Consider the following 23,570-nt stretch of genomic DNA (forward strand, 5'->3'; position numbering starts at 1 on the left):
TTTTTCAATATGGATATGCATTTCAAAAAAAGGACACCGGACTTTTTCCTAGAAATGTTTTTACTACCGGACCAAATTTACTGCAACACATACAACACAATTGTATACTATTTGTTACACATGTGCATAACCTTAATGCATAATACACACGTTCAAGTTAGTCACCAAAAAAGGTTAGAAAGAAGCCATGTAAAGCACATAATTTACATATGGGAATACATTTATACACTGATTGAAATATTTCATTGACATGAAATTTTTCTCTTTTTAATCCAAAAGACATTTTATTTTTCATTGCCATATTAACATATGTTAATTTAATTAAGAGTAATACAATAAAATATAAAACGTACCGAAAAGAAGTTTCTATTTTTTTGTTGAAACGGTAGTGAATAAGAATTATTAATAAAAGGTTGTTTGAGAAGCTATTTTACATTGCTCACTAAGAGAAGGCTACATCATGGAGTCAATCTTACCATTCATTATCAAAATAAAAAGCATTCACAATCAAATAAAAAGTCTTATAATATAAACTAAAACATTTGTTATAAGCGAAATTAGTTAATTACATATGAAACTTAACAATAAGATAATGTTATTAAAATTGGGATCATTTTAAACTAATACAGCTTGTTTATCTTTTGAAATATGTTCAAATATCTTTTAAAAATGTATTAATTGTTTGTACTGGAAACACATTATAAAATTTTAATAATGTCACAAACAAAACAAAAGCATTTTGATTTTAAAAATAAAATGACAATTCAATTATTACAAACATAGAAAATAACCGAAACTTTCAAATGATTGAGAAGAATTATTTATCGTAGAAAAATCATCATGGAAACAATAAAAGGTACCACGTACATGTATTGCAGCATTGTCACTTTGATTACACCACTTCCTGAAAAAAGTTTGAAAACATTAAAGGTTACACTCAAATATGAATTTGAGACTGCCTGTTTTAATCTGGAATAGAAAAGATACAAAATAATGAGTGTTTGATGTTTTCAAACAAAGTCGAGGACAAAAATCATGATTCAAGCAAAACTTTTCAGTTTTATTAGTATCAATTTAAGTGAAGTTAAGTTTGATATATGAGATGGGTTTATTATTTTGAATGTGGGTAACTGATTGACAGAACAATAATATTTCTTTAAAACATTCTTATATGCATGTTTTCTACAACAATACTTTTTTTAATATAACAACATTTTTGAAGTGATCATTTGAGAGTTATCGAGTTTTGAAATACACATATATCAAAGAATAGACAATTTGTAGTGTATTCTGCACACATATAAGTGTTCGTTAACGTTTCATGAAGGAGAAGCGAAATTGACAGAAAGACATTCAAACTCGTAGGCCGGAAATAAACTAACAACGCCACTGCCAAAAATAAACGACAAAGAAAAATAGACCGACCAAAGTAAACAAAACAAAAATAAAAATAAAACTAAAGACTGAAAAACACGAAGTCCACATAAATCTTACGATAAACGTGCTCCACATTCGGCTCACGTCGTGTTGTCTGTCCTAGATAAAACTATGCTATACGTCTTATTCGGTCGGCCACATTTAGGAAAAGGGGACTTTATAACTATAACATGAGGAACATATCCGATATTGAAATTAAATGGTCCATTATTTGGTATAGATGTTGACAGGTAGAAGATACATATGAACTGTACATCTAAAAAATGGTATTAAAGCTGTACATCTGTAAAGATGAAACTGTATATGAACTGTTCGTATGGTAAGCTGTATAAATATTGTACAGCTGTAAGGATGTATATAACCCGTACATCTGTAAGAAATACACGTTTTTCTTTATATATACGTTTTATAGAATCTTTAACCAAATACATGCAAGCATATGATCAGTTGATACGCAGCATTAAGGTTGTAGTTTTACAAATCTGCAGTTTATCTGAAACTTTAAAAATGTTCAGTCATTCTTATATATCTTGATAAAGTACAGTTTAATTGTATTCATAGAAATGTACATCAAGATCGTTTTTTTCTAAAAAAAAAATCAGCTTGAACATGAACTTCAAAATGAAAAACAGAATAAATAAAGCAAACTTATAGTACATGTGCATAGATCGTATTTTTGCAGAACGTGTTGAAATAACGCTTTTGATATTATATATTTTCTTCGAAGTGCTTTTTAAAAGGTCACTTCCCGTCTCTCATGATTGGTTTTGGTATGTCGATTAAACAACGGCATATTTCATGTTACTTTTCCATGAATAAAATGGAAATAAATTGTCTTACTCCGGATTACAAAAGGTAACTTTATTCAACAACGTCGAGGTCACATGATTGAACTTCTATTTGTCTCATGCAGCAATCAATCAGAAATACTTTTTGACTTCATCTGGTTGTAATTAAAAGTTACGTAAAATGTCAAAATCAAAAACTTCAAATAAAGCTTTTTCCTTGACCTCTATTTTGCTTTCTTTTACGGTTGCAAAGGAGAAGTCAAAGCAAGAAAAATATTTTCCATCGAAAAGTGTTAGGTTATGAGATATAAGTTTCAAAAGCGTTTAAACTGGTCTAATACCATATGCTAAATATATAAGCAATATCTTGGGAAACAATCATGTGGCAAAAGAAAAAAAATTCAAAAACTAAATTAATAAATCATTTACGAATAATGAAAGGACGAAAAAATGAGGTTAAAATATTAATTAAACTGGCTAAACTCTAAACGGTATATTAATCATATACATGGGCATATGAACAGTTACTGAATGTATGTAAATAAAAACAATCGTAATGAATAAAACAGACACAAAACTATATTTGTAATGAATCAGCAGACTAACAACAGGATTTACGAAGGTGTACATGTAATACCACTATTGATTTTCCCCTATTAGTCTTTGTTAAACGGTAATTTTTAAACAAATGTCTTTGTTTCAAATGAAGAAATATTTGGCTTGAGTAAAGTATTATCCTGTACAGTACTATAGAAAACAATTTCACTTGATATTCATTTGTATATAAAAAGATAACCATCACAATCAAATGTTAATCTTTTTTTTTTCTATCTGTGTACAGGCTTAAGTAACAATGTAACCAAATTACCAAAATATTCTATATAAACACCAAGTAAAACAAAATAGTGCTTAGAGATACCAAATGTATATGTTTATGAATCAGACATTTCTTACTGCAATGAAACGTACATGTAGGATTTATTTACTACAATTGTTAAACTCAAAGGGATATTTTATTTTCCAAACTTCTTAAGGATGCAACCGGATATGATATACTATGATGTTGGTGTACTACACCTTAAATGCATTTTAATACGAAGTTTTACTCCGTATACGGTATTTCAAAAACAAAAATTAACTTTTACGAACGCGGCTTGACAAAAAAACAATTATTTAAGAAATATTATATTGATATCCAATAGTCATTTCTAACTACTCTTTTAATCAATGATTCGCCAAAAACAGTACATATATATTCCCCTTGCTTGTCTTGTTACAGTAAAATCGAAAAGTATTGATAAGTTTATGAAAATTAAATTGACACACAAGTAATTAGTAATAATCAAAAAGAACTGTTTCTAGTCTTACTGAGAACGCAGGTGCTTCCAACTGGAGAGTAGGTGGGTTTACACAGACATCTATTAGTTCCTGTACCATCATCTTTACATTCCGTGCCGGCTGTACTACATTGATTTGTGGCAGAAACTGTGCCGTCACAAGTTGTATTAAGGCCAGCTACTTCTGTAATTTTTATTTTTTTTTCATTACCGGATTGTTAATAGTATCACGAAGGGTGCCAATTGTGAAGTTGGATAAGTCTACCCCTCCGAAGCACCCAAAGTCATCCAAAATTTTAATGAGGAACGTGTTGTTCATTCTTTAATTTCATTTTTGGATTATTGTACGGTTGTTTATTTTGTTGGTATATTTTGTTTTCTTTTTAAGCATTTATTTCCGGATTCATATGATTTAAATGTCTCTCTGGTATTTTCCGTCTCGCTTTTAGGTTATATTTAAAAACAAATATTGGTCAATATAGTTCTATATTAATTTAAAAAAAAAATAATTTCGTAACAGAGGGGCGACAGATACCAGGGGGACAGTCAAACTCATAGTTTGAAAACTAAACGCTATCGCCAAGGCTAAAAAAATAAAGAGACAAACAGACAAATAATAAGACACAAGACACAACATAATATATAATGAAGTGTTTAATTCTTAGTATCTATATTGGTTTCTATATTTAAAAACCTTTTTATCTCCATTCAATCAAAAATCATTATATTTTATATATCGAACTGATCAGTCAACATACTAATTATCATATCAATTTATCGCAAGATGAAATTCGTTCCAACATCGTATGCAAAGTCAGTAGAATTACAATTTGCAATAGTTAAAAATGATATTCTGTTTGGTTATTAGTGTAATGTAGGTTTATTTCCGTCTACATCGAATGCAATGTATAATTAACCTTTATCATATATTTAGTACAAAATACAGCTATTTTGTATATCTAATAAAGGTGCGTTTTCCAGTAGGTATCACATACCCTGTATCGCAAAGCTTAACCCGTATCGCATGGTAAAACCCGTATCGCATACTTTTTTTTTTTTTTACACATAAAGTCAGTTTTTTGTATTTTTTGCTTCAGAATTTTTTTTAGGTCAATTTTTTTAATGACGTCATTGTTTGGTATGTAACTTCACAAACGTCAAGTTTTCAGATTGAATGTGACGTCACGAACATGAAGTTTCTACAACATATTTTTTGGCACACTAAATGCGACTATAAAAAATACAAAACACTCAAATAAATACAATAATAAACAAAATATTTTCAAAACAACAGATTGTAAGGTAACTTAGGTGCTTCTTAAAAATAATTTAATGCTATGAAACAAGACAAAAGCAGAACTCGAGGTAACCCAGTGCTATGGATCAGAAAACAGTTCATATAATATAATACTCTTCTGTTGAAATATATGATAAAGCGTATAATACATGGCAAAATCCGTATCACATGCCGTATCATCCTCAACCAATATCATCTCTCGGGCCTAAAGGCCCTCGGGCTGATATTGATGTCTCGGGATGATACGACATATGATACGGATTTTGCCATGTATTATTCTCTATGTATTGACTGTTGATTGAAACAAAATTGCCTTCATACAAAAGCGGTTTAAGCAACTTAATGATAAGAAGAAGTGTACAACAATCAAATCTGCATTTCGTGTTTTTTTTTAAATAAATCGGATTACAAAGATAGTTTCTGTAAAGCAGTCTACATATCTTTTGTATTGTCTAATAGATCAGAAACGTATAACTTAGTATGCCACAATTGACACAAAGTTGTTTAATATTCACTAGTACTAGTCTTACTTGTTTGGCAATCAGTTCCATCTGAATAGTGGGTGTCGATACATAGACATTTATCAGTTCCTGTACCGTCATCTCTACATTCCGTGTTGACAACACTACATTGATCTATAGCCATATCCGTGACGTCACATGCTCCATCCAAGCCAACTTCTGTTATTTGTAGATGATATTGAAAAAAGTTAGGATATCATACAGTTCTATTTATTAAAACTAAGTTCTATTTACGTAATAACATGAATCTAACACGTATATACTACAAAATCAAACTTACACGTATATACTATCAAATAAAATTAACACGTATATACTACAAATAAAATCATGGGAACACACACAGTGGCAAATGCAGTCATGTGATCGTATGACCAATTCTTGTATGTAACTGAATAACGTTTTTCATTTAAGAAAGGTTCTTTATACCGGCATGTAATAATTTAAACTTTTTTTAAACATTATATACAAATATGCATTGATGTATTTAAGAGAGGGACGAAAGATACCAGAGGGAGAGTCAAACTCAAAGATAAAAAACAACCGACAACATCATAGCCAAAAAATTAAAAGACAAACAGACAAATAATAGTACAGAAGACACAATATAGCAAAAACTGAAATTTGTTGAATTTATAAATTTTGTCATTATTTAAAATTCAATAAAAAACAATACGTTATTATGAAATTTTCAACTTGTTCAAGGAAGACAATACACACATAGCTCCGATTGACTTTCTCAAATTAGTAGACACGAATGTCACTCTTGCATAAAAATAACAGATCAATAGAATAAATCAATACCGCATTCGTGCTACACCTTCAATGAAGATTCGAAATTATCAATGCACCCAAAAGTTGTAAACCTATAGGATGGTTACGACTAATGAAAGCTAACCCACCGTGAAGAACAATAATTGTGTTTGAAATGATTCAAAACTTATTTAGAAAAATGATCGAACTACTTAACGTTCATATCTCATAACTAAAGTGTTTAAACACAGTAATTTTAAGTCTAGTGAAAGATTGTCTGCATCTCATATTATAAGACGCATAACAGATTGTAATCTATGCTTACATCAACTTACCCAAATACAGGTTTAATTAAAGTCTGAATATTTTGACATTCTTTATTATTTGCATCCGCTGTGATTTTAACATTATTACAATTTTCTGCGAAAATCACACAAAAAAGGCTGTATCATTTCAATTGATCGTTTAATTTTTAAACTTTACATATTTTAGGCATTTAAGGTAAAATGGGATTACAATATATATATATATATATACATTTCCTGTTGATTGTTTTCGCATAATTTTAGTACAAATTGTGTTTAATATTCGCACTTTCGATTGCGCTTTTAACAAATATGTTTTACCCGTTCCATAGTGGTTAGACAACCACTTGCATGTCCATGGTAGTTTAATATTTAAACAAGAAATACAAACGGCCGGTATTTGAAGTCGGTGCAAGAAGTACCCAGCAACTGCTCCATTTTTTTAAGTTTTACAAAAGGCTAAAAAATAGTTTTACAAACAAGCCTATTGTTTCAGATGTTTATTATCTTGTTTTGTGAAAGTGGTATTGCACAACTGACGTATTTTTTTTTTCTTCATGTAGACATATTTTGGCATTTGATACAAACAATAAACAGACTTGAATCAGTTATTTCACTGTATTCATCGTATATTTATTGAAACGACAACACTTTATAATGTTGTGTCAAATAAGCTTATATGTATGTATCTTTGTCTTTCCCTAACAAAACCAACTTATTGAAACCAGTCACGATTCACTTCCTGATATTCTAATCTTATAGGGTACATTTAGGGTATTTTACTGATTATGCATTCGCCTCCAGTTTCATAATAGGTAGGTTCACAGAGACATTTATCAGTTCCGTCACCATCATCTCTACATGCCGAGTTCGCTATACTACATTGATCTGGGGCAGTATCTGCGACGTCGCAATTTGAATTCAAGGCCACTTCTGTAATTTGTATATATTATATTAAATAATTTATATGTGTTTATCCAGTTGTATTACTTGATCTAAAGGTATAAAATCACACAGTTAAAACAAAGAAATTTTAAGTTAAAAACTTATAATTTTTTGAACAATGCAAACATTGACAGATGAACTCAAGGAACAGCCATGTCCACATACTAGTACTGTAATGTGACATTAGAGAGACATGTGATGTAAGCTTCTATTTTGGTTAAAATATGTATTGAAAAAAGTAAAAGATAATGAATTTTGTCATAATGGTTCAATTTCTGTTATAAATGTTATACTGTGCACGAAGGTAAAACAAAATGCTGTATATATTAAGATTTTAAGAAGAAAAATGTCGACATATAACCTAGCTCATATAATTATGACATCTTCATATATATCGACGTCATAACGCCAAACTCATATTTTCAGGTGGACTTTGAGAGGGAATTTATTGCTTTATGAAAATGTTTAATAGTTGATTTATCCCAAAGATGCTTCATTTTTGGAGTATAAATATATTTTTGAACCAATCTCGGTATAATTTGACGGACCTGAATTTCAGAATAATATTAAACAAAGGTTCCGGAAATTCGGGTCATTCAAATTTTACCGAGTTTGATGCAAACATTATTTCATAATTTCCTAAAAACAAATCAGATAAACGTTTAAAAAAAAAGCATCCGACAAGTTCCAAGTAAACTAAACTGTACTTTTATTGTACATCATATGGTCCCTGGCGAATCTTTATTTTATTGTCAATTTAAGCATATTTTCTGACATTTTTTATACTGATAATGTTTTTAAAACTATTGCTCTTTAAATCTTTGACGCCTTTAATATCAAAACTCTGATTGTTTGAGCAGTAGACCATCTCGAGTAGTAGTAAACGTGACAACCCTAGTGGAGCTGGCGACCTCACGTGCATACTGTACATAAAGATTACAATAACATGTGTCTTTTTTCTTTAAATGTATGTGGTATTAAACAGAAATGGTTATATCCAGAATTTGAATCACTGTTAAAAAAATTATGACATTCTATGTTTAACAGAAACTAAATTAGATGACATTGATGAAATACAATGTAATGACTTCACATTTCATCATAAAAACAGAAAGGAATTTATTAGCAAATCAGGTGGTATTGCCCTTGGGTTAAAACGTTATTTGGACAGTTTTATTAAACCAATTGGCAATGTTTGTGTTGTTTATTCTTTAGTGTTCTATGTTGTGTCATGTGTACTATTGTTTGTCTGTTTGTCTTTTTCATTTTTAGCCATGACAATGTCAGTTTGTTTAAGATTAATGAGTTTGACTGTCCCTTTTGTATCTTTCGTCCCGCTTTTACAACCGACTGTCAATTTGTACTTTGGTTCAGTATCGATAAAAAATGTTTTTGACTCGCCGGAATATAGCAAACTGTACTCGGATATTCATTCCCACTCTCTCTTGTTTTAGGAGAGATTAGGCCTGATTTAATACGTCAAACGAATGTGATAGAAACATTCCAGTAAAAATTAAACCATGGTTATTTGAGAAATCATTGGAATTTAAATATAATATTGATCTTTCACGAATTGAAGCAGTTCTAGAAAATTTAGAAATCGTGAATCAAGTTGTGCAAGAAATTTCTAATAGACTTTTAGAATCTGCAAAAAATACACTTGGTTTAACTTGCGGAAAGCAAAATTCTGAAAATTCGAAAAAAGCAAACAAGTCCAATTCTGACTGTTATAAAGCTAGAAAAGAGCTAAGGAGAGCTAAGCGGCTATATAAACATTTTGTTTCAATTTTATATAAACATAGAGTTAAAATTTCTTAAATGTATTTTAAAAATTTTATGGATGAAAAAAAAATTAAAGTTATCGTGATATGCGTAAACAGATGAAATATATAAGAGTAAAAATAATCAAAGGAATTTTTGGAAAACCTTAAGAAAGAAAAAGAGAGAAATCAAAAATTTCTCTGGAAACATTATAGTTCATTTTTTTTAATTCCATCTGAATAAAAACAAAATGACAAAAGAGAAGATTTTAGTATAAAAAATAACATGGATCTAGAAAACACCAATGAAATTGTAATTGGGAAAATTACTAAAGATGAGATAAAAAAAATGCCAAAAATAAACGAGCACCAGGATAAGATAGAATAATTAACGAATATAAAATTTGTTCGTCTTTTGATAGTATGATAGATATATATGTTCACTTATTTAACTTAGTTTTTGATTCAGTTATTTTGCCTGAAGCATGGTTTATAGGTCATATGATACCAGTATAGAAAAACAAAGGAGACAAGACGAATCCTAAAAATTATAGACCTATTACATTGTTATCTTGTTTAGGAAAAGTTTTTACATCCATTTTGAATGATAGATAACATATTTTTATAGAAGAATATAAATTATTACACGAAAACTAATCTGGTTTTAGGCATGGTTACTCAACAAATGATCACATATTTGCATTGTGTGCAGTATTTGAATTACTCTCTCTCAGAAAGAAAAAGCTGCACTGTGCATTTGTCGATTTCGAAAAAGCATTTGACTTTGTTCACTGTAAAAGAGGAACGAAAGATACCAAAGGGACAGTCAAACTCGTAAATCTAAAACAAACTGACAACGCCATGGCTAAAAATGAAAAAGACAAACAGAAAAACAATTGTACACATGAAACAACATAGAAAACTAAAGAATAAACAATACGAACCCCACCAAAAACTAGGGGTGATCTCAGGTGCTCCGGAAGGGTAAGCAGATCCTGTTCCACATGCGGCACCCGTCGTGTTGCTTATGTGATTACAAACCCGGTATATAGTCTGATTCGGTAGGTCAAATTCATGAAAGTGAAGGGGATTGTAGTTACGACGTAAGGGACATATCCGATATCATTTGTGAAACGGTTATTCCATAACGGTCAACCAACTCGTGATGGCGTCCGTAAAATTTACGAAGGGATGGTTTTAACTTCACCATTTGGAACTCTTGGTTTAATAGCTTCTTTGTGAGCAGTAACCCTCTATCAAGAAAATCATGATAGGAAATGCAAGCACGGGAATATCGTATCAATTGGGAGATATATACCCCGTATGCAGGTCCTGCTGGAATGTTGTATCTGTAGTACCCTTTATCTCCAATTCGATGGGATAGATGCGATCCACATAGTCACCAAATTTTGAATTGTCTAGTGAGAGAACATCATCTATATAGCGGAAAGTAGAGTTAAAGGATATTGATAACTTCTTATCTTTCTTCCTAAGAAGTTCCTGCATGAAGTTAGCCTCATAATAATAAAGAAACAAGTCAGCAATTAGAGGGGCACAGTTTGTTCCCATTGGGATGCCGACAGTCAACTGAAAAAAAAAGTCCTTCGAACGTAACAAATATGATGTCAATCAAGAAATTAAGCATCTTGATAATATCGGTTTCAGAGAATTTTTTGTTTGAATCAGAATGAATCTTTACAAAGTAGGATTTATCCCTCCCTAAAACAAGATACTTGTATCTACGTTGGCCATTCTTTTTTTTATGAAGCACAGTAATACCAACTCTTTTAATTTGTCTTTTAGTTTGGAATGTGGAATACTTGTGTAAAGAGTAGAAAAGTCAAATATTTTAATACTGTAACAAGAGGAAAGAGAGTTAGATTGTATGTACTCTAAAAGATCTTTGGAATTTTTAAGTATCCAAATCTGATTCACGCCACCTCTAGAATAGGCAGTTTCACAATAACTTTGAAGCCGTCTTTCATTGCTGATAAAATAGATGTTAATAATTTAGAAAGGGGTTTCGTGGAACACTTGGAAGACCCAGCAGTATGTAACTCATTAATTTTTAAGCTTGTTCATACAAATATCACTGGCAAAATTTAAGAATTATACAAAAGATGTATGGAAATGTTAAATCATGTATTAAACATAACAATGAAACTTCGGAGATATTTTTCTATGAAACAGGAGTAAGACAGGGAGACAATGTATCGCCTGTATTATTTTCACTATATTTAAATGAAGTTCAATCATATTTAGAAAAACAAACGATATTAACAGTATATAATCTATCAGCATAAATGCAGAAAATGAACTTACAGTGTATCTAAAAATATTTTTGCTTTTATATGCAAATGACACCATTGTATTAGCAGAATCGGTTGAAGATCTTAACTTATGCTTGATATTTTTTCACAAAATTGTCTAATGTGGAAACTTAAAGTAAATGTAGAGTAAACTAAAGTTTTAAATCTTTCAAAAGGCATGATGTCAAAAAACACAAAATTTTATTTGAATAATAATGAGCTTAAAATAGTTAAAGATTATAAGTATCTTGGTATATTCTTTTGTAAAAGTGGACCATTCTTGTCTACAAGAAAGTATTTCAAGGAACAAACAAATTAAGTTATGTTTGAATTATTGAAGAAATGTAAAAGAAATAACTTATCTTTTGAATGTCAAATCGATTTGTTAAAACAAATAGTTGAACCTGTAATATTATATTGATCAGAAATTTGGGGTTTTAAAAAATTAGATGTTCTTGTTAGTATACAGCATGTACAGTTGCGGTTTGTAAAATTATATTGCACTTGAATCAATCTTCTCCCAACTATATTGTAAATGATGAGCAAGGAATATTTCCTATATCGATACACATAAAGATAGTTTCTGGTGTAGACATGTTAGAGGAAATGAATCCTTATCATATAAATTGATACATGTTTACTACACAATTTATGTTTCTAAAGTTTATTAAGAATATTTTAGACAATTGTGGTATGTCAAATGTTTGGCAAAACCAAACTGTTTTTTCGTCATTATGGATTTCAAAGTGTATTGAGCAGAAACTTAAGAATCAGTTTCTACAATGTTTGTATTCAGAAATGTTCAAGTCTTCTAAGGCATTGTGCTAAAGGTTAGTTAAAACTCATTTTTGTTTTGAAAAATATATCTCCGAGTTATCACACTTGTATATGTACATCCTTCGTAAATTTAGATGTGGTAGTCACCAATTACCAGTCGAGACTGGGAGATGGCGCAATTTGCCAAGAAGCGAAAGAGGGGATGGATATCGGTGATGAATACCACTATATTATGACATGTAGCAACATCTGAAATTGATATTGCATGATGATTTATGTAAAGTGTGTCTTTATCGTGATTATCACTAAACAATATTGAAATGTCACATCACACACAACTATTGACATGGACTCATAATCAATTGATAAGTTTTTGTATTCAGAATAACTTACATTGTTTTCAAGGCAGCATATTTTGATATAATTGATACAATTCAAATTAATTGCCCTCGAAATATTTGACAATATCTTAAAAAAACAAAATATTGGCCTCCTTAGACAGACGTTTCAATGTACCACATAACATAATTACATAGACAATGATTATCTATCTGTTAAACGTTTTCCTTGGAGTTTGGTATTTTTGTTATTTACCTTTAACAATAAACTTACGTGATGCACACACTGTGTTCTTGTCTGTGAAATAATTTGATGTGCAGACGCATATTAAATTCATGGCATGGCATTCTGCATTCGCGTCTGCACACTGACCAGTCGGTGTAGCTGTACATGCTCCAGTTAAAGCAATTTCTAAAATTAATTATATTTTTTTCTAAATAAAACTCCTATAAAACTGTGTAAGATTGCCCATTTAGCTGAAGAAATGTGTTCAAAATATTGAAGATTACAGTATACAAGACAAGGATATTGTATTGACAAGACATAAAACGATATATGTCAAAGACCTTTATCCGTTTCTTTGCATTGTTCGTTATAACTTTAAACCATACAATATATTATTATTGTTTGTAATGTAAATTAGAATAGACATTGTCGTCTTAATCACAATACAAAAGCTTCGAAACGTTTATGTCATTGAAGTATGTATATTTTCAGGCATTGTGTTAATATTGAATGTAATAAGTTTATGGTAAAGGTTAATATGCAGGGACACAGGAAATTCGACAGCTAGCCACGAACATAAATTAAAAAAGCAACTCTTACTTGGGGTACATATTGTGGAACCATCTCCCTGGAATGAAGCATCACTACAAGCACATACTGAAGAAGTACATACATTATTTGCCTCTGTACATTCTGCATCATTTGCACAAGTGCCACCGTGAGCTACACCTGAAAATATATTATAAGTTGTTTTAAATTTAGTTCGATCAGAAAAAAATTAGATAGTCGAATATCTTATTAGTTAGAATGTGCTTGGGTGAGTTTTATAAATGTAACTAGAATTTTTCCTTTAATTTGAGAATCAAATAATACCAATTCAAAGATAAGAAAATCCGAGTCAGCATTTACAACTCCATAATTTATCAACATTCTTTGCTTATTTTATTCTTAAATAATGCTCTTCTAAATTATATGATCAGATCTATATTCGTTAGAGAATTATTGCATGGCATGCATATATGAAAGAGGTATTTGCAAGAAAAAATATCGACCCTTATTTGTACTGGACTTAGTAACACTCTTAATGCATCAAATAGTTATCCAAAGTACCAGGATTATAATTAAGTACGCCAGACGCGCGTTTCGTCTACATAAGACTCATCAGTGACGCTCATATAAAAATATCTATAAAGCCAAGCAAGTGCAAAGTTGAATAGCATAGAGGATTCAAAATTCTAAAAAATTGTGCCAAATACGGTTAAAATTCAAAATTTATAAATGATCACATTATTGGTATTCATGTCAACACCAAAGTGTTAACCACTGGGCTGGTAATACCCATACAGCATCATGTGCGAAACAAAATAACTATTTAACAATAATACATATAAGTCTAACATTATTTAAATTTTAATAACATCGTACTGACAATCTATGTACAATGCCACTAAAAGGTTACCTTACAAGAAAGACGACGGAATAATGATTGGAATACGAACAGAATAGACATTAACGTCTCAAAACTTTATTTTTAAGACTGTACTAAAAAAGTGATTAAAGCAAATATAGTTACAATGGAACTTATAATACATCTTAAGAAGGAAAGCTCGAGATAAGTGTGTGGATTACAAATCATACACAAAATGCACAAGACGAAGGAATTAAATTTAAAATGATAATTGAATGTCGTATGAATTACTTAATCGAGGTATTTCGATTTCATTACTCGCGATCAACATTTCAGAAACAGCTTTGTATGTTGTACACACACTATCGCCATATGAATAATCAGAACCTACCTTCAACACCCATTGCAATATAAATAACAAACATCATCCATATGCCAACAAACCGAGAAAACTGTTCCTGTCAAAGAAAAAAATTGTAATTAATATCATGTGATGTATACATGTTATACATAAACATGAAAATAAAACTATATACATTTCGGTTGTTTCTATTGTTTACCTCCATCAACAATGCTCGAAACTGAAATATTGGACTAACAAATTAGTTTGATTTTAATACTGATATTTCTAAGCAACAATATTTATGTATTTCAAGGTTCGTGGTACAAATGTTTCACAAAACGGTGTAAGCTATGATTTCTAGTAGATATTCTTAAAAGAGGGACGAAAGACACCAAAGGGACAGTCAAACTTGTAAATCTAAAACAACGCCATGGTTAAAAATGAAAAAGACAAACAGAAAAACAATAGTACACATGAAGCAACATAGAAAACTAAAGAATAAACAACACGAACCTCACCAAAAACTAGGGGTGATCTCAGGTGCTCCGGAACGGTAAGCAGATCCTGCTCCACATGCGGCACCCGTCGTGTTGCTTATGTGATTACAAATCCGGTAAAAAGTCTAATTCGGTAGGTCAAATTCATGAAAGGGAAGGGGATTGTAGTTACGACGTAATGAACATATCCGATATCATTTGTGAAGCGGTTATTCCATAACGGTCAACCAACTCGTGATGGCGTCCGTAAAATTTACGAAGGGATGATTTCAACTTCACCATTTGGAACTCTTGGTTTAATAGCTTCCTTGTGAGCAGTAACCCTCTATCAAGAAAATCATGATAGGAAATGCAAGCACGGGAATACCGTATCAATTGGGAGATATATACCCCGTATGCAGGTGCTGCTGGAATGTTGCTACTTAGAAATGGAAAGTTCACAATTGGAAAGCTGAAATCATCTCTTTTGTCGTAAAGTTTTGTCTTCAACCGACCCTCATTGTCAATTTCTAGATGTAAATCAAGATATGAAGCCGACTTAACTGTATCTGTAGTATCCTTTATCTCCAATTCGATGGGATAGATGCGATCCACAAAGTCACCAAATTTTGAATTGTTTAGTGAAAGAACGTCATCTATATAGCGGAAAGAAGAGTTAAAGGATATTGCTAACTTCTTAAGAGTTGGGAATGCTAACTAAACAACAGTGAGTGTATGTTTATGGAGCTCATCCATTTATAATTGTGTTTTTACAAATGTATAAAGTCCCAAAATGTTTGCTAATTGCTGAAATCCTATTCATATTCAATTCAATACAGTTCTTTACCAACAGGGAAAAACATTTGACTTTTGCAAGTCTGGTGGGTTTAACACTTTTCCAACTTCACACTCGTCGGGTAGCTTTCAAGTTGTAAATTAAGCCATTTCTTGTCTATTTATTATGATCAAACTTATATTATTCCCGAAATTATTCCGATTTTATGCTTAAATTTCCTGTTTTAGTACTCTTACCTGACTAATACCAGAATTAAATGTCCTAACACAGAGAAGGTTCCATTGAAAGAAGTTTATATTCCGGAATCAGCTGTTAGTAATACAAAACTAGATTATAGAACATGACGTTTTTTTGGTACATCAGTTTGTACGAACCATTCAATTTCATGTACCTGTAATTCAAACTTGAGTTTGTTTAGTCTATATATATTAAAATTTCCTGCATCAAATTCGCCGATCGGGAAAGATTTGACGTGAAAAGTGCATGATGTGGGAGTCTTAATGGACATTAACTTGTTATAGTTTCCTAGGCAAGTTAACATTACTTTTAATTCAAATTAATTTACAAATGGTATTGACTTTTTTTTATTTAGTACCCAGAGCTGCTACACAACAACTTAATTGCTTTTTCGTAGTGGAAAAACATATTGAGTTTTGGTAATCAAATGGACTCAGATTTGCCGATCACAATAGAAGTATTATACCCATCTTACAATGTTAGTGATGTACTAAAATCATGTTGTCCCCTTCTTTTCATAACGTTAACGATCCTGCGTTCAATATGTTTTAATTCATTCTCATTATAAAGATATCTAGTTCTAGATATATAGATATATTAGAGTTATTTGATGCTATGAATTTTTATTTTGATCTTTACATTATACGGAAAGTCTTAATGATAAGTTTATAAGCATGATAAGTCACGGTCAGTCTTTTTGTAAGTTTTCATATTTATCAACTGCGTTTGAACTAGAACTGTTCCGACAAATCTGCTCGCAGTTAATTCAGTTCATTTCAGTAGATATTTCAACAAATCAATATGTGATTGATATGCAAATGTAACTGACAACATATATGGTTTGCAGTTGACAAGTTAAATTGTCCGAAAGACTGTAATTTCGTGATTAATTATGTTTCTGTCTTTTTAGATGTATTCAGATTAAAATAACAGTTTGAGATTCAAATTGAATAATTGAGTCCAAATATCTCTCATTTCAATTCTTAACTTATGATGCTTAATATGGAATTGCATTTAAAAATTAGTATTAAATCTATTTGAACAGTAAATAACATACTTTCAAAGAGTGCCACTTGTTTTTTTTTAATTCTCAATGGATAAGTGCGTTTGCATAATCATTCCAATTAATTATCAATGATAAAATTGAGAAAGAAAATGGGGAATGTGTCAAAGTGACAACAACCCGACGATTAAGCAGAAAACAGCCGACAGCCACCAATGGGTATTTAATTTAGCGTGAAACTCCCGCACCGGAGGCGCTCTTTAGCTGTCCCCTTAAAAGAAATGTATACTAGTACAGTGATAATGGAAGTCATTCTTAACTCAGTTCAAACTGAATTATACACAAGAAACTAAAATTAATAATACATAAATAACAACAGACTACTAACAGTTAACTGACATGCTAGCTCCAGACCTCAATTAAACTGATTGAAAGATTATGTATTCATCATAAGAATATCAGGCACAATCCCTCCCGTTAGTGGTTTAGTGTCATACCATATATGAGACGAACATAACCCGTGTCAAAAACTTGGTCTGCATGTTTAGTTATATTTACGAATTATTTCCTTATACCGTTAATAAAATTAAATAAATGTTTTGACAAGTTTGTGATATCGGAAGCCCTGGTGCAATAATTTTTCAGTGATAGATAAGTTTCTCTCGCTAAAATCTAATACATTGTTACATACACGAGCGATTCTTACAAGTTGAGAGATACAAGGGAACGTCACCATCTAAAAATGAACGATAGGAAATGAAAAATCATCTCTTTTATTGTAAATTTTTGTATTAAGCTTCCCGTTAATGATATCGATATCAAGATCGAGGAAAGGAAAGTGCAGTGGTCATTGTTAGTATTAGCTTTATTTGAAGTTACTTCAGCAGGATAAATTTCTGTATTATACATACTGATACGTCATTATCAAGAGCCAATATATCATCCAAATATCTAAAAGCATTGTTTAATTTTTGAATCAAATAATGTGTCGATGGGTCTTTGCTAATTTTAGTCATAAATTGTAATTCATAACAATACAAAAAACAGGTCCTAATAAATGGTGCACAGTTAGTCCCTATTGGAATTCCAATAACTTGACGATATACGGAATAAACAAAGCAAACAAAAATTGTATCAAGTAAAAATTCTAGCGCATATATAGTATCAAAGCATGTCCAATTGACATAGTTCTTTCGTTTATTGCTTCTAAAAATGACCTTAAAGAGTTTGAACATATGTACTCGCAGTCTGGTTTTTCATGTGCCTAGTTATTTAGGGATGTGGTTGTTTTTTTAATGAGAAAATAAGGCAAAGTGGTATATGGGGTAGAACATCAGAACGTTGAAAAGATTCAATGTATGCATGCCATTTATCAAGAACTTCCAACGAGTTTTTGACACTCCAAAAGTGATTAATTCCACTATTTTCAAAGGCCTTATTTGAACAATTTATTATCAGGTTTTTAATTGTACCAAGTGTACTGGTAATTAGAATAGACAATTTAGTAGTGGAACAATGGCTTGAAGATGAAATAAATCTATATTTGTAAGGTTTTTTTGTGTAGCTTCGGAAGCCAGTACATAGTTAGGACATTCATTGTATTTAGTTTTGCTTGTAAAGAAGTACAAACAGGTTTGTGTTTGTTACAGATATTCTGAAAATATAGTCAGTTGGAATGTAGGTGAATTCGTGATTTCCTTTTGTAGAACCTCGATATAAAATTTACGACAAACAATAATGATATTATTAGCAGTTTTATCAGCCAGGACAAAAACAAATTCCTTGGCTAGTTCTTTTGATTTATATTTCTACACAAATAAGGTTTTTATGGTTGTTGTTAAGAGTAAAATGTTCTTTAAAATGTTGTATTCGAATATCAACTATCTTCATTACTGAATTAAAAAAAAAGACTTCATTTTTTGTGTCAGCTTTTCCCAGTTTTACCCATTTCAAACAGTAGGTACGAAGTGAGTTGTTGATGATATTGCGACACTCATTCTAAATAACAATTGACGGGGGCCGATATTTAAGTCCTTTACTGAGGTATGATTTTAACTCTCGGTTGCGAACGATGTTAAGGTCTCCTGTTATGACATTGGAAATAGGGCCATAAGTGTATTCGGAATTACTGCAATTACATGACATGTATTGTCACTTATATTTACATCCTTACACAATTGTATATAACTTAATACACATTGTCGGGTAGATTTCTTGTTAATATAACAAATAAGAGTGCGTTCAGTATTATCAAAATATCAAGAAATTTGGTCTTTAACAGAATGGTCTTTAAAATACCGGATATATGATTTAGTACGCCAGACTCGCTTTTTGTCTACATAAACTCATCAGTGACGCTTATTTCAAAACACTTATAAAGCCAAACAAGTACAAAGATAAAGAGCATTAAGGATATAAAAAATCCCAAAGTTGTGACAAATACGGCTAAGGTAATATATGCCTGGGATAAGAAAATCCCAAGTTTTTTAAAATTTCAAAGTTATGTAAACAGAAAATTTATAAAAATTACAATATTATTAATATTCATGTCAACACCGCTGACTATTGGGTTGGTGATACTCTCGGAGACGAAACTTTCACCAGCAGTGGCCTCGACCAAGTTGTATAAAAAGTTATCAAAGGTACCAGGATTATAATTAAGTACACCAGACACGTGTTTCGTCTACATACATGTAAGCTATTTTGAGAATAATAATGCTAATTAAGGTAACAAGTATTACCATGCACGTACAAACCATTGTTATATTTTTTGTTTGGATAAAGTAGGTCAACCAACATCCGTAAATGAAATGTTCAATGAATAGTGGACACCTTAAATCTGGTATTTATATCAATGATAATTAGAGATTTACAATAACTGTCTTACTCCGACCCGATTGCGACTACGAGTCATAGCACGACAGTTTAAATAACGGGGGCTATTTCGAGGCAATAAAAGATCTTTCAAACATATTACTGTAACAATCATAATACTGATTGAAAAGTTTGTTCGGCGATTTACAAAACTCTAAAAAAAAAACTTCATCAATGTCTTTTAGTTTGTAACGAGGATGCCTTCAAAAAGTTCCAATAACTTCATAGCATTTCAAAACGCCATACAAATGTTCAACGGAATCTCGGTATTTTGTTATAAGTCCGTTCAAAAGATTAGATTTATTTGAACTTTGATGGTTCAATGTTGTCGTTGTGCATATAAATAATAAAAACAACAAAACATGAAAAGTCAAACAATCATAAAACAAAGAATTATTAAAATAAATTAAGATGTTGTATGATTTTCTATTAGGCAACTTTACACCAGGTAAAAACAATAAAAGGTATAGGTTTGCGTACAGACTTCAACCATAACAAAAAACATGCTGCATAGTAAGCTATAAAGGGTCCCGAAATGACATTATTATGTGAATCAATCCAAACGAGAAAACTGAAACGTTTCCTTTCTAATTCACAGTTCCAAAAATGTTTTTTTATATGGCTCTATATTATCAAATAAAGTTTTATTCTTTATTCCCCATCCACCTCCGTATACCACCATTGTTCATATTGCACACTACTTAGTGCCGTCGTTTTGATTCTTTCTTCTTTTTCTATATTATTTTGTTCTATAATTTACCGCAATAAGGTATTCAACATTTTGTGTCAGTCATACCGTTTGTTCTCAATATTATTTATATTTGGTGATAGTGTGAAGAAAGGTTAACATAGAAAACGTAGTTTTTTTCAATTACGTTTTTAGAAAAATCATGCCAAACTGAAAATATGAAATATATTGTCGATTTGCCTATTTGGAAAAAGTTGTGTCGTTTGGTTCTTTATCAGACTGTTTTTTTACACTTATAAAATGTCAAACAATTGCAAGGTAACTCTACAGGGAGAACATAAATGACATAAGATATTACTAGTAATGCTGATTGAATAATTATTTGTGTCTCTCATAAAAAAAAGAAGGAAATTAGGGTATCCATTACAAATGATTTGCAGCTATAAAAGAACAAATTTTCTAATAAAATACAATTTAAGCCAAATTGCTATCATTCAGTTGAAAAGATTCATCCTATTTGCAAAGACTATATACAAAGAAAATAATGATTCTTTAAAAAATGTAACTCACAAAAAACAATAGTTTTACCCAAAAACAAATCCCTTCAAAAAAAAAAACTAATTTGATAAATGGCTTTGTCCGATTACATTTCAACGTAAAATTTTAACAAGATAAAATTAATTAGTGTACATAAAGCTTATTTGAAGGATTTGTAATCGTACTCGTACTCGGAGTTGGGTAGTTATTGTTAATCTCTCTGATTAGAGGCGCTCGGGATGATATATGGGATGTATTACTTCTCATTCATAATAGCATGCAATGAGTTTTCCATAATAGTTATTACAGTATAAACCCCGTAGTTAAATCTATAGTCTCTGTGTATTTAACTGATATAAGGACTTTGTTTTTAGTTAAAGTGGCACTAGCTGACAGATTCTTTTTTATCGATTTTAATCAAATTCTCATTTTTTATTTATAACATAATCATTTATCCAAACTATAAAAATAAAAAAATAAACAGGGCAAGAGCATGCAAACACGTAGCTTCGTTTAGTGTGTATTTTAGTCCAGACGCCATCTAATCAATAATCGAGTTGACCTATAAAGTAATTCGATGACTATATAAGCGATGTTAACATTAATATAGTTATAAACAGATTAAACAAACTCTTGCTGTTGGATTATTCTAGGTCCATTTAATTTCATATTATAGATGAAAAATGAATTTATCACCGTATTTACCTGTATACTAATGCTTTTTTGTGGATCGAATCAGTCAATTAAATGATTTATCTTTGTGCCACTTTCAATGTTGACACTCTTTTTCTTTAGATAACTTTACACAAACAAATCACGTGTTATATATCTCAAGCTAAAGGGTTAAATTGAAGTTCAGATGAATACGAATTCATTCAGGTCGAATTATTCACTTGCAAGTGAATAGTTATAAATCAATGTATTTTAGCTTATTTTGACAAAATTGAACCATAATGGCTGCTAAAAGCTAATTATTATTTCACTATTTGCAATTCATTATTGATATAGCAAAAAAAAAGATAATTTTTTTTTCATAAATATCGTAGCAAGTAGACAGATATAGAAAGATGTGGTGTGAATGCCCCTTTATCATTTACAGAAATTTAGTGATGAGTTGTATTGAATTGATAAATGTTTCATCATGTATGGATTGTAATTAGACACGAACCGAAGTTGATCTTCAATATAGTTAAAGTATTTACAATTTCAAACAGGGGAAGTTCATGAAAGTCTGACAAATTCAAACGCGCGACTATATTAAAGAACAAAACAAAAAAGCCTGCATTGATTCATAAAGTTGATTACTACATTTGTATCTTTTATCTTAACAATTATCTGAAAAAAATAGACTCTTCATTATTTATTTACACTATTACTCGAACGTTATCAATCACCAACGACACATTGCAACCCTTTATAAATGTGCAATATATCTGTGTACATGTTAGCATTAGCTGTCTAACGCTAAACCATCTGCACTATTTGCTTGGTAAGAATATGTATGTATTCACAGTCCTTGGATGGTGTAAATTTCCCATTAACACCATACACCATTACACCAGACACCATACACCATTATTTCATACACCTTGTATCATTACACCATACACGTTACTCATTACACCATAAACCATTCACAATTCTAGCTACACGATCCAAAATTACCAATAACGCAATTCAATTTCAAATATTAAGATTATTATTATTGTTTATGTTTACAATCCGAAAAATTAGAATAAAAAGAACTTCGTTTTCAACGAATGAAATGTTGTACACCATTCATTCACAACATTCCCGATCGCACGTTAAACAATCACACCATTCCTCATACACCATAACACCATTCCCCTTACACCATACACCATAGCACCATACATCGTAAACAATTGTACATAGTTATCAAAGGTACCAGGGGTGGTGTTCTCGAAGCTATCTTAGGATTAGGACGTGTCCTAAGTCTATCTTATGACAAGTCTTTGTCCTAAGTCGTGTTCTCGAAGCTCTCTTTACTTATGATATATCTCATTTTTCGTCCTAACTTTAGGACACCCAACAAGGTGTCTTAAGAGCATCCTATCTTTATCCTAGTGTAATAAAGTTTGGATTTCGCTTTTTGCTCATTATTTTACGTGAAAATGAAAATGAAATGAAACGCACCATCGGTTATTAACTCGTATATAAGGAAAAGGTGCATGATTTTAAACTTTGAACTTCGTGTTTCACGATACGATTATACTAACAATTTTATTCTCTTTTCAAAACAAATTGTTTTCCAGTTTAAATAACAATCTATTTTTTTTATAATTACATTGGTAATTATGCAATTTATTCTGTACATGTTATTATAAAATTCGTAAACGATTTTATTAAATATTTTCGTCATTAACAAATGTTTTATCAACAAATATCTTTAAC

At 30.8% G+C, this 23,570-nt stretch overlaps 1 protein-coding gene across 1 annotated transcript in view; it reads right to left on the reverse strand.

Annotated features, from left to right (window-relative positions):
* Positions 1-7,207: 7,207 nt before the first annotated feature.
* LOC134726400 (prion-like-(Q/N-rich) domain-bearing protein 25) overlaps positions 7,208-23,570 on the reverse strand; it is a 77,122-nt gene continuing 60,759 nt past the window's right edge. The window contains exons 7-10 of the mRNA XM_063590800.1: positions 14,593-14,659; positions 13,394-13,522; positions 12,842-12,979; positions 7,208-7,371 (exon numbers count right to left, since the gene is read on the reverse strand). Coding sequence (XP_063446870.1) covers positions 7,208-7,371; positions 12,842-12,979; positions 13,394-13,522; positions 14,593-14,659 — 498 coding nt within the window. The remainder of the gene's footprint in view (positions 7,372-12,841; positions 12,980-13,393; positions 13,523-14,592; positions 14,660-23,570) is intronic.

Source organism: Mytilus trossulus, chromosome 7 (genome assembly GCF_036588685.1).
Source record: "Mytilus trossulus isolate FHL-02 chromosome 7, PNRI_Mtr1.1.1.hap1, whole genome shotgun sequence".
In the NCBI taxonomy this organism is placed as follows: Eukaryota; Metazoa; Mollusca; class Bivalvia; order Mytilida; family Mytilidae; genus Mytilus; species Mytilus trossulus.